The 13,095-nt window shown below is 41.1% G+C and overlaps 1 protein-coding gene across 1 annotated transcript in view; it reads right to left on the bottom strand.

Moving 5' to 3' along the window:
* ARHGEF38 (Rho guanine nucleotide exchange factor 38) overlaps positions 1–12,815 on the bottom strand; it is a 153,668-nt gene extending 140,853 nt beyond the window's left edge. Inside the window, exon 1 of the mRNA XM_065878263.1 lies at positions 12,620–12,815. Coding sequence (XP_065734335.1) covers positions 12,620–12,815 — 196 coding nt within the window. The remainder of the gene's footprint in view (positions 1–12,619) is intronic.
* Positions 12,816–13,095: the final 280 nt, after the last annotated feature.

Here is a 13,095-nt window from a genome sequence, read left to right as displayed (position 1 = left end):
GACGGACTCCCAACCACTGTGCCACCAGGGAAGCCCGGGCCTTGCTCTTGATTAGGCTTTGGCTTAAGGGAATGTTGTGGCTGTTTTGATCTTCTATCCGAACCACTACAACTTTCTCCATCTCAGCATTAAGGCTGTTTCACTTGCTTGTCATTCATGTGTTTACTGGTGTAGCACTTTTAATTTCCTTCAAAAACTTTTCCTTTGCATTCAAAACTTGGCTAACTGCTTGGTGTAAGAGGCCTAGTTTGTTTTGATATACCTTCTTCACCAAGCGTAATCATTTCTAGTTTTTGATTTAATGTGAGAGATGTGTGACTCTTCCTTTCACTTGAACATTTAGAGGCCATTGTAGGGTTATTAACTGGCTTAAATTCAACATCCTTGTGTCTCAGGGATTAGGGAAGCCTAAGGAGAGGGAAAGAGACAGGGAAACAGGCTGTCGATGGAGCAGTGAGAAAATACACAACATTTATAGATTGCTTGCCACCTTATATAGGTGCAGTTCCTGGCACTCTAAACAATTACAATAGTAACATCACAGCTCACCATAACAAATGAATAATGAAAAAGTATTATAATTTACTTTGTGAGAATTGCCAAAATGTGATACAGAGACACGAAGTCAGCAAATGCTATTGGAAAAAATGGCGCAATAGACTAGCTTGACACAAGGTTGCCACAAAACTTCAATTTGTAGGGGCTTCCCTGGTGGTGCAGTGGTTAAGAGTCCGCCTGCCAATGCAGGGAACATGGGTTCGTGCCCCGGTCTGGGAAGATCCCACATGCCACGGAGTGGCTAGGCCCGTGAGCCATGGCCGCTGAGGCTGCGCGCCCGGAGCCTGTGCTCCCCAACGGGAGAGGCCACAACAGTGAGAGGCCCGCGTATCGCAAAAAAAAAAAAAAAAAAAAAAGGAGGAAATCACTCAGAATCTTCACTTAGCCCAGAATGAAAATAATTTCTTTATCTAAATCTGGTTATAAAAATGTAAGGTTACATTTCAAGAGATAACATATACATCCTCCAGGATGAGGTAAGTCTGATTTTTGTATGCCCTTGCTAATGAGAACAGAATTGTAAAGGGTGACCAAGAAAACACAATATGAAGAAGATAAATATGTGGTATGATAAAAATTAATAAATAATTCCCTCATCTGAGCTAGATCCATAACCAGGACCTGTGACCCTGAAGTCAGTGACGTGATTTGGACCTGGCTTCCAGGGAGCACATCATGGGGAAGGGCCTCCTGTATCCATTCTGGATATTCACTGCACAACTGCCACACCATCCATTTATTGTTCATGAATTCATTCATTTACCCACTCATTTACATAACAAACAGGATTATTGAGTACAGGCCCTCCTTTCCCTAACTGCTGACGATACCAATGCTCCTGTCCTCAAGAAGTTCAACCAAATGTAAGAGACATTGGCATGTGAATAACGAATATGAGAAATGTATACAGGATGGGACACTCAAATATATTTTGGGTGTAACAACAGAAAGATAGAATTGAAAAGGTAAATAGGGGGTTATAAAACAACCAAGATGAGGGAGAACACTCCAGGCTGAGGAAACAGCAGGTGTCAAGGCAAGACAATCCGAAGTAAAACTGTCCCTCAGGCCAGACATGGAAAGATAGAGTCATGGTGTGAGAGGCCTTATACCCATGTTAATGTTATGACATGGGGTCTCCAACTTTATTAATTTTTTTCTCATGGTAAAATGTGCAGAACATAAAATTTACCATGTTAACTATCTTTAAGTGCACAGTTCAGCTTTAAGTACATTCACATTGTTGTGCAACCATCACCACCAACCATCTCCAGAACTTTTTCATCTTCCCAAACTGAAACTCTGGACCCATTAAACATTAACTCCCTATTCTCCTTTCCCCCCAGCCTCTGGCAACCACCATTCTACTTTTTGTCTCTATGTATTTGACTATTCCAGGTACCTCTTTTAAGTGGCATCATAGAATACTTGTACTTTTGTGTCTGGCTTATTTCACTTAGCATCATGTCTTCAAGATTCATCCTGTTGTAGCATGTGTCAAAATTTCATCCCAAACTGTTTTGTTCATGGGTCAGTTAAACTGTTTTGAGGAAGTACCTCCAATGCATGGGTGGTATTAATGTATCACATACATGATAAAAAATACACAAAATAGATATTTTCAAAGGATAAGACTAAAAGATTAACTTATTTTTTTCTTTCATAATGAATTTTCTTGAAACCCCCCTCTGGGCTGCCTGTACCTCTGTTTGGACACTACTGCTAGAGAACATGTAAAAGCATTGCGGAATATTAAGCAGAGGAGCAATATAGTTTGACACTATGACCCAGCTTTCCATCAGACATTCTCCTCCTGCTGTGTGCTCTGTAGTTAGTGAGGAGGGGCAGGTTTCAAAGACTAGATAATTCAAATCATTAGGTTTGTATTTTTAGAGTGGAATGTTCTAGTGAATCTAAGTGTACCTCTCATTCATTGCAATTGCATATCATTCTAACTTCTTTCCACATAAAACATTTTGTTGAAAAGCATAAAATAACACAGCTTCTGGAAAGCACTTACTGGTCACTGTTGATTTTAAGATTGCAGGTGAATGTGCTGGTAGAATTTAAGGGTATCTTGATGTTTTGGAGTATTGTTCAAAATTGTATCAAAGTCAGCCTATTCCTTAAAAACAAACCACAAAAGAGGTACTACTAAAATCTGGGGTTAGAACAACAGAGATTGCATAGTGGTTGAAAAAGCATGGACCTTGGAGTCAAGTAGACCTCAGTATAACTCTGACGTTACCGCTTACTAGTTGCGTAACGCTGGGCAAGTGTCTGCACCTCTTGTAACCTTAATTTTATTATCTATAAATATTTGACAATAACTTCTTAGCAAAGTTGTTAAGAGCATGAAATGATGTAATGTACCCACATGCCTAGTACAGATGCTAGTTGTATTAGTGTCATCTTTTTCAGCTATGAACCCCAGACGGGAAAACCAATTTTATTACCTTGTTCCATGCACTAGGACATGTTTAATCCCTCTTTCTGGAATGCCCTCTTCCCCCCAGAAAAAATACAAACTGGATTTCAAGATTCAGATTTCAGTGTCTCTTATTTTGACATTTTAGAGGTCCAGCTAAGCTCTTTCTCATCACAATCCCTATATTGATTTACTTGTGTCTCTAATATATTAATAACCACTAATTTCGGGTCAGTGCTGTGATGAGCTGACCAGTTCCCCTTCAGGAAAAAAAGGACTTCTTGCCCCACTGCTGGGAGTGTCACCAGCAGACAGCTCATTTTCAGGAATTATCTCAGATGAGAGCACTTCTCAGGTCATGCTCCCTTTCCAAGGTGGCCCCATCCAATAACCTGAAGGGTGATGATATAAGGGCCCAGGTTCTTCACAGCACTGTGACAAGTCCAAAGGATCATCTCATCTTCAGAACTTGCCTTAGAGTTGGCTAAGGCTTTCACTGAGATCAGATCACAGCTCAAGCTCTCTCTCTTTCTCCCTATCTTCTGCCTGTCCCTTCTCTTGCCCAGGTGGTGATCATAAGAACATTCCCTAATAAACCTCCTGCACCCAAATTTCCACCTCAGAATCTGCAACCCAGGAACCCAAACTGCAGCCTTACCTCAGGCACTTATTGCTACAATCATTGGTTCACTGCCTGTCTCACTCCATAGGCTGGGTTCACTTCTGGTTACTTTTATATTCTCAGGATCTAGTTGGTGTTAACCACGTATTAACTTGTCGGATAAATGCTTGTTGGATAAATTCATTAAAACTGAGATTTCATTTTCTTTGGCCAAGGAATTCTATTTTCTTCTTTATTTAAGTTTATTTATTTATATTCTCTATTTTTACAGAAAGAGAAGTTAGAGGGGTTAACTCAAAAATTGACTCCAATTAAATAGTGGGGAAATGGGAATGACAGAATTGTAAAAGCCAATATACCAATGATACAGATCAATATAGTTATAATGAGTCATGGAATCGTTTTAAATCATTGAGTAAGTAGTCTTTGAGCTGAGCATCTACCATATACCAGGCACTGCTTAAGTGTTAAAATAAGACTAACTCTCTACTCCCAAGGAAAATTATGTTCAAGTGGAAGAGAGGGGCAAAATAGAATAGAAAAGCATAATTCCAGAGAGCAACAGGTAGTATGAAGGTCACTGAAAGGGATTAGAAAATACCATCCCAAAATATACCTCTCTGGCATGTTGATTACTTTGAACTGAAGGCAATTGAGAAGCAGCGGGTTCAGGAAGAGCTCTATGCCCTCCCTGTGTCAGGAAGAGGAGAGAATTCTTGTCACTGGAGACAGGGAGTTGACATCAAGATGAGTCTGTACAAACAGATCTTACTGAAATAACCCTTACATTCCATTAGTTTCCACCATATGTTTCCTGTTCACTTCCCCACAGTTTAATACCCTTAGCTCAAACCCCCTTTTCCTTTGTCTTGCCACATTTCCACAAGTTATCACTCTTTGTCAAAATGATATATAAGCCCCTGGGTCTAACTGCATTGGGATTCTTGCTTCTTTCTATGAAACCCTCTGTGTCATGTACAAATATTAACATCAAATAAAATGTGTGTGCTTTTTCTCCTGTTATTCTGTCTCTTAAGTTCTACTCACATGTCCCAGCCACAGAACCTAAGAGGAGAAAGGAAAAGTCTTTCCTCTTCTACACAGCTGTAGGTAGAATGGTCAGGAAGGACTCTCCCAGAAGGTGAGCAGAGATCTCAGTGATGAGAATCCATACTTGCAGATATTTGGAGGAAAAAATTGGGGGGTGGGGGGGAAGTAGCTAATAAAAGACCAGGCATTAGGTACAAAACTGACTTCAAGTTTCAGGCAGCTAAATATATACACTAAATTGCTTGTTTTTATCTGGAAAGGGGACATATTCTAATTCTTAAGAAGAGCCAAAGTTTTTCCTTGAATAAAACTGGATGGCACTGAGAGAAGTAAACAATGTCTTCATCAACTATTTCACAACAAAGACAGAAGCAGAAATCTGTGCCAACTTCTATAGTGACACTGGAGACCTAACATTGAAAAGCATTCAGGAAAGACCATTTCTCTGAGGGGTACAACGGCTCAGCGTGCTTAGAGCAGCAGCAAGATGACGTGACCTTTAGGTTTTCTTCTTTACGTAAGAGCTGGATGTCAGACAGTCAAGATTATATTTGCTCTCAAGGGCCTCAGTCCAGGTATCACAGAGTATTCATTTCTTCTCTGACTCATTAATCAAGAAAAAAATTGTTCAGAACAACCTGGGACAAGGGCTTTAATCATAACACTCTATTTTCCTGCTGCATTTAAGACTCACAATTTAGGCTGACTTCATAGAATTCTATTGAAATATCACCTACCTAGGTAAAGAACTACTTGTTTCCAGTATATAATTCCATTCTTTTCATTTGCAAATGTATACACCACCATCACCACCACCCACTGCTATAAAATAGGGTTTTCAGTTTTGTGGATGCATGTTAAGTTTTATTGAGATACCAATAAATGAAACAGGCATAAAATTAAGGTAATAGTGTCAAGATATCCAAGGAAGTGGGAAATGGAGATGATTAAGCTATTACAATAGGGCAGGTTTGCTTAACCTAACTTTGTAATTTTGTTTCCTGACAATTAAACCAAAAGATAGCATTTATTAAACAGCAACAACACACCAGCAGTGGCATGTCACAATAATAACAGAGAAAGAACGTGAATTCCAAAGTAAAAAATTTAGCAGGTCGAGTTTTATCATAGTAGCAGAGGAATGTCATCACATCACAAAACATGTATTGCAACCCTCAAAGTGCTTTGACTTCTCATTACTAATATACCCTACAGATTAAATACCTACTAAGTCAATGAATGAGTTGCATTTAATTTTGCAAATATTTAAAGCACCTATGATGAAATCCAAACTCTACCACCTGAAGGAGTTTAGGACATGCCACCCCCAAATTTGTTACTTTGGTACATTGATCATTTTGAGCTGAAAGCACTTGAAAAGCAGCAAATGCAGGGAGAGGCTTTCTCTTCACTCCCTTATCTGCCTAGAGACAGATCCTCCAAAAGGAGCTCAACTGTCAACCAGGGGACGTTGACTCCTCTCACAGGACAGGAGACTAGAAGTGACACCACAGCCAGACAGACTTTGTCACCAACTATTACGTATCCCTGCGGTTCTTCTAAGGGCCCATCCATCTTTCCTAAAATTATTTACTCTCCCCTAAGTGGCCTACATTTCTCCTCTCCTTCCCCTATTAAGATAGTATATAAGCTCTCTAATCCTAACCTTTTTCGAGTTATTCACTTCTTTTTTCCTGTGATGCTTCCCGGCATGTAACATTCAAAATGAATACCCTCGTATACTTTTTCTCCTGTTAAGCTGCCTATTGTTTGTTTAGCTCATAGGCCCGGCTATTGAATGTAGGAGGGTAGAGGGAAAGTCATTTCTCCTTTATATACCTATTTTTTCAACTATAAAACCCCAACTGAAAAGGTGTTGGGATCAAATAAAAATGTGTGAAAGCCCCTGGCTGACACGGCTTCTGGTGGTTGACAGTCACGATGTCTTTCCTTCCCTCCGCTTCCCTTCCTTTCCTCTTTCCACAGCCTAGTATAAAAAGAAAGCTATATCCTGAATGTAGATAACAGTCATAAGTAGCCTCCTTTTTGGGCCTGGAGCAAGTGTATAAACGGAGGCTGCATACCTTATCTACATATTTAAAAGTTGTAAGTCAAGCTGGCAAACTGTTAAATAAAATATGTTATATCCTTCCATCTTGAATAAATATACCTTCATAACCATCTGGAAGGCCAAGTTCAAGATTAGATCTCTCAGGTCCCTCAGAGTTTCACGCCAAAACTTAGCAGGAGGCCCTGGGCACAATCCCTCTCCCCAGTCATGAGGCCTGTATCCCTACCCTTCCCTCTACCAGCTCCTCCACCCACAAAGGGCCTGGTAGGCATGGTGTGAACACCTCAGCATGATCGAGCTCCAGACACACCTCCATAACCGACTGGCCCTGGAGCCAAAGGGTGTGCCCACCAGCAACCACAGTCTGTCCTAAGGAGAAAGGGATTGGGAGGAGGTCCCAACAGGCCTTGCTGGCAGTGATTGGGACCAGTTGAACAGAAAATTCCATGGTCCCAGATGCCCTGAACTTAGTCTAGAAATGAGGTTAAGGATCCCAGGCAGCCAGGAACCTTGGCCCCAAGGACTCCTCACCTGCTTGGTGGAGAGGGGGCCACAGGGGGGCGCTCTAAAGCTCCACCTGAAGTCAAGTCTTGCCTGGTGCTCAGGGTGATACTGCTGACAAGTTTAGCAATTCTTGCAATAATCCACCATCAGCAGGAAATCAATACCCACAGAAACACTGAAGTTAATATGATTAGGGTATCAAGAAAAAGTAATTCTATAAAAAGACCGTTTTCCCTTTTCCTGTACCAACAGAAGCAAAGATGAATGTAGCTTGAGTGCTTTTCTCTCACTCACCTTTTCCCCAACTATATCACTATTTTAAGGTTCATTTCTATCTGTGCTCAGCACATCTGAATTTTCTCTCTTCCTCTTCCTCTCCTTCCTTTCTTCCATTAGCTCATACCTCCCTCTTGATTTCTCATTTTGTGTTTTGGTAAAGCCATCATTTTTATGGACAAAAAATAGAATTAGAAGCTGTGTTTGCTACCTTTAAAAAAGTTATATCTAGAGATACATCAGTTAAATATGGAAGGAATAAATTTTCCCATCACAATGTGGTAGTAGTGGAATAGCTCAAACTTTCTTGATTTCTGGGACTCACTTTATTTGATCCAATGTGTCCTCTAAAAACTGCAAAATACCTTTACTGGAAAAGAAAGAAAGTAAAATATCATGCTTCTTTTGGGTTTCTATGCATGCAACGAGAGAGACGTTACTTAGCTTTAACAGTGCCTTTATACTGTTAACAGTCACATTACTGATCCAAGTACTTCCCATTGCACTAAAGGCAGGTAAAGGGGAAGGAGTTACTTTTACAGTACTCAAAGAACAGGCAGGAACAAAAAGGACTCATAGCACCAGGAGAGAACCATGCACGAACAGCTGGACAATTACTTTTATTACACCCTTCATTACCCCTTGAACAAAACTCATCAAATCTTCCAGTGTTAACAGCTCATCCTCTTCACTTACAGGTTAGTTTGTATTCTTAAAAATCATTACAAATTGGGCTTCCCTGGTGGTGCAGTGGTTGAGAGTCCACCTGCCGATGCAGGGTACATGGGTTTGTGCCCCGTTCCGGGAAGATCCCACATGCCGAGGAGCGGCTGGGCCCGTGAGCCATGGCCGCTGAGCCTGCGCGTCCGGAGCCTGTGCTCCGCAACGGGAGAGGCCACAACAGTGAGAGGCCCGCGTACCGAAAAAAAAAAATCATTACAAATTAACTGTTCCCATAATCTGACCAAGTCTAACTTAGTCTTTGAGCCATTTGTCCTCATACTGCAAAATATCTTATTCCGTATAAAGTCCATGCAGGAGAGTGGTTCATTTATTGTCACCATAGTGAGAACATTTCAGGATTTCATAAAAACAACCAATCAATCCTTTTATAATGAAAATGATATGATAGCCTTTGCGAAAAAGAAAACATCGCAGACCTAACATGAATTGGAGATGTGATTTTTTGTTGTTGTGTTATCTGCAGCTGTGAGGACATTTAACCCACCCACTCTCACTCTTTCACCTGATACTAGCAAAAATATGCACTGGCCAAAAAATTAACCAGAAGCTTAGCGTGGCCACAGAGGATAAAAGTAACTGACCAACTATCTTAGTCGATTTGGGCTGCTGTTACAAAAATACCATAAACGGGGTGGCTTAAACAACAAACATTTGTTTTTCACAGTTTTTGCAGTTGAGAAGTCCAAGATCAAAGTTCAAGGTGCTGGTAAGGACCCCCTTCCTGGTGGACAGATGTCGGACTTTTCAAATCCTCACATGGCAGGGAGCAGAGAGGGAGGGAACAAGATCTCTTGTGTTTTATGAGGGCACTAATCCTATTCATGTGTGCTGACCACGATTCCAAGGGCAAAGATGGAACAGTTAAGGAGAAAGATAGGGTGCCTTTCATGGACTGGCGGAGGTGGGCGTGAGAGATGGGAGGGGAAATGTGTCGATAATAGACAATAAATAAGGAAACAAACAACATAATTTCAGACAGAGATAATCCCAGTGAAGATGTTAAAATACGCTTCTCTCCCCATTCTGCACCTCCACCCCATCCCCACTTACCATCTCTGAACGACAGTGTTTTCCGACAACCTCTCCACCCAATCCTGAATAGACCATTTCCTCCTTCTGCGGATGCCCTGATCCCATGTCTACCTCTCGCCTGCACCTTTATTGTATTTGTTTACCTGTCTTATCTTTCCCTACGAGACTTCAGGCCCCTTTGGAGTAAAGGTCAGACACTTTTTCTTAATGATTTTGTAGTTGTTATTCCTGGCCCATATCATGTTTTTTGCTCACCGTATAACATATTCAATAAACGCCAATTAACTGAACGAACCTGTTGAAGGAATAAGGATGCCACTAACTGTAGCTAGCATTGAACTATTATTGTGCAACTTGAGGCTTAGTAGGAATGACTACATGGATGTGATCACAATCTTTTACAAAGATTTTATGATAATCTCATTAGAATCATGTTCTAGTGTTTAATTTAGTAGCTCTCACCCCCTGTACGATTTAAAAACTATTACAGCTTAGGATTCACACTACTAAAGCGACGTCGGTCAGAAATTGAATGAAACGGATAAACTGTATAGTTAAGAGGTGAGCCCAGGGACACCGAAGAACGATGTAACATTTCCCAGAACCCTAGAGAACTTGCTTCCAGAGACAGAACAGTAAATTGTATTATTCAGATAGCAACACAGCACTGAAGGACAACCAACTAAATAATTTGAGGCTGCTTTCCAGTATTGGAAAGCACACTGTGACCTCACGATGGCTTTGTTTCGGGGCCATCTGCCTGAGGGCTCTAACTAGCTCAGGTCTTTATTCAGTGCCTCCCAGGGAACTGCCAGTTCCAAGGTAGGCAGAGGAAAAACTCTTGGTATTGCAATAATAAAGAATCTCTTAAAGTGGTTTAGGACTCATCTGCATGATAAAGGGTAGAGTACAGATGAGAGAGTGCAAACCACAGAACTGATTGCTTCCAACATTAATGAGAAAATGCCTTCTATTGTTGCCAAACCAGTTACAGAAGAATCATACTAAAATAAAGGGTAGAGTACAGATGAGAGAGTGCAAACCACAGAACTGATTGCTTCCAACATTAATGAGAAAATGCCTTCTATTGTTGCCAAACCAGTTACAGAAGAATCATACTAAAAGCTCTATTAGACATTAGGTATCAGCCTTGGACTTTATTAAGAGTTACACCTTTAAAATGTTACTTATCAGGAGGTCAGCTTATCTTTACAGCTCTGATGTGCTCCTCTATGCTCCCTGATGATTTTTCTCCAGCACAGTCAGGTCTAGGACCATGGATTAACTCCTGCGTCTTTCCTTCCACCTTCAGAGACAGGATCCAACAGAGCACAGGAAAACCACAAATCCAGTGGAGTACATAAGAAGCCTGAAGTCTTCTGCAAAGTAACCAACAAATATCTACTGTATTCTGTGGCCACAGACTTATTTTTTTTTAAGCTAAGTTTAGGAAGAGAATATCAAAAAGTATTCCCATTTTTATTTTACTAATGGAAAATCTGGATCAAAAAGATGCTGAATTAGTGAACCTTGGAAAGAAGAAACATGTTATTAGGGAAAAAGCAGTAGGCTTTTCCTGAATTCCTTATTTGTGGTCTCTTCATCAAAAGACAGAAAAGAGTTGAAACAGATTAGTAGATTAGTAAATTGGGGCTAACACAAGGCAAGTCCTGTTCTAACATTATGGTACCCATCATTCCTAAAATTAAAAATAGCTACTATTTATGGAACACATGCCATGTGTCAGCCAATATTCTAGGTGTTTCATGCACTTATCTAATTTCATTCTCCCAATAACACTGTGTGGTAAGTATCATTATCCTATTTTCACAGATAGAGAAACAGAAGCTCAGAAATTTTAAGTGATTTGCTCAGTCTTATAGGTAGTAAATTGAAGAGCCAGGATTGGAAACCAAATATACGTGACTTTAAAATTTGCATTTTTTCCAGTTTATACATGGCCTTGAGAAAATTAATTTCAAAGCTCAAATAGTACCCCTTCCCCATTAAAAAAAAAACCAACCATCTTTAAGGACAAGACTTGACATGTGCATTTTAATCCTGAGCTATCAGGATTTTTTAAAAGCATTAACTCATAGTAGGAAGCTTTAAAGATTTAATTTAAATGCATTTAACTTACTTAATTTAATTAATTTGCATCACGAAGTCCACGCACATTTTTTGAGGAAAGAGACCTTCTAAGTACAAGCTTGTCCCATTGGTCGCTCTAGCCTCATTGTAGTTTTTCAATCCGGAATGACAGCTCATGGTAGGATTATGAGAGCTTAAACACAGTGTGCCTCGAAGTAGGAGAGACAGGTTCTGGGGGATCACATAACAGGTACTGCAGTGGCTACTTAAAAAGTTGCACAGCATCCACATCAAAATGATATTTACTAGACCAAATGACCTTTGAGAAAAAGGGAGAAGTAAAAGAGAGGGTGGATGGGAAGGGAGAGCAATTCAGGGCCTGAAACAGGACATGTTATATTAACTGTGCCAATTATCTTACGGCCATTTCCTCAGCAGTCATTCAATCTAAGCGTGCTAAACGTCTCTTACCATATTTGCATGTTATTCGATTCACTCTAAAGGAATGAACACCTATGTGATTTTCAAGAAATCCTATTATACTATCCGATGACTATAACATCCCTTATTTTCCCAGACATAATTGTAGTTTCAGGCCCCTATTTAATATAACCACAATCACAGTTCAGTACAATTACCTAGATAGATCTCCTGGTGTGACATCTCACACCTGTCTATTGAGATAAACTATCTTTTGTAGGTTTCTAAATCATTTGCTTTCTAGTGCTTCCCACGTCTTAAATTGGGTGCAGGAGGGAGAAGAAAAGAGGAATGTGGCAGGAAAAGAAAGACATGACAATATTGAGAATAATTCAGAATTGCCTTTTTTGGTTTGTTTTTTTTTTTTTCCTGTATGCTGGCCTCTCCCGTTGCGGAGCACAGGCTGCAAACGCGCAGGCTCAGCGGCCATGGCTCACGGGCCCAGCCGCTCCGCGGCATGTGGGATCCTCCCGGACCGGGGCACGAACCCGTTTCCCCTGCATCAACAGGCGGACTCCCAACCACTGCGCCACCAGGGAAGCCCCAGAATTGGCTTTTTAACGATGGAAGGACATAATAAATTTCTCCTACAACTTGTGAATTAGATTTACTTTCATTTTCTTATTTTCTTACTTTCCTCCTTATAGAGGAAGGTAATGTTTGATTTTCTCCTCTACCTTAATTGCTTCCTTTGCAAGTGGAAGAGTAAGAGGAAAAGAGCTGGGAGTGCAGGAACCAAGGCCATGGGTTTTTTGTAGGTTACCTTGTAATTTCTGGTTGTACTCGGTCCTGTGAGACTGGCTCCTCGTCAAGGTACCAGAGTAGTCCCCAGGAACACTGCTCTCAACCACAGGGTCAGTCTTCCTTCTTTCCAGCATATAGAGCCTGGGCCTCGGGAAGGGCAGACTCTTTTTCCTGGTGCCCATAGTTTCTTTCCCGGGGGCTTCTTTGGGCTCCATGGGAGGCAGAGACCACCTCTAGGGACCAGCGGGCAATGGCTGGCTGCTAAAGGGCCTCAGGGTAAATGTTAAAGCCGCCAGCCTGAGGAGCTTAACTGCCCCCTTCTAACCAACCGGCTTCACTCCAGGGTTACCTAGCTGTGACTGCCCTCCACGGAGTCCCAGGGCTCCACCCCTATGAGGTCATTCTTTTTTATACCTAGAATCCAACAGGGGAAGCTGCCACCTGTTACCTGAGAGACCTGCCGAACCGAGCTAGGCAAAGCAGGGACTGCGCTGC

The sequence above is a fragment of the Phocoena phocoena genome, chromosome 5 (assembly GCF_963924675.1).
Source record: "Phocoena phocoena chromosome 5, mPhoPho1.1, whole genome shotgun sequence".
In the NCBI taxonomy this organism is placed as follows: Eukaryota; Metazoa; Chordata; class Mammalia; order Artiodactyla; family Phocoenidae; genus Phocoena; species Phocoena phocoena.
Note: the sequence above shows the minus strand (reverse complement) of the source record. Positions and strands in the feature narration are given on the sequence as shown.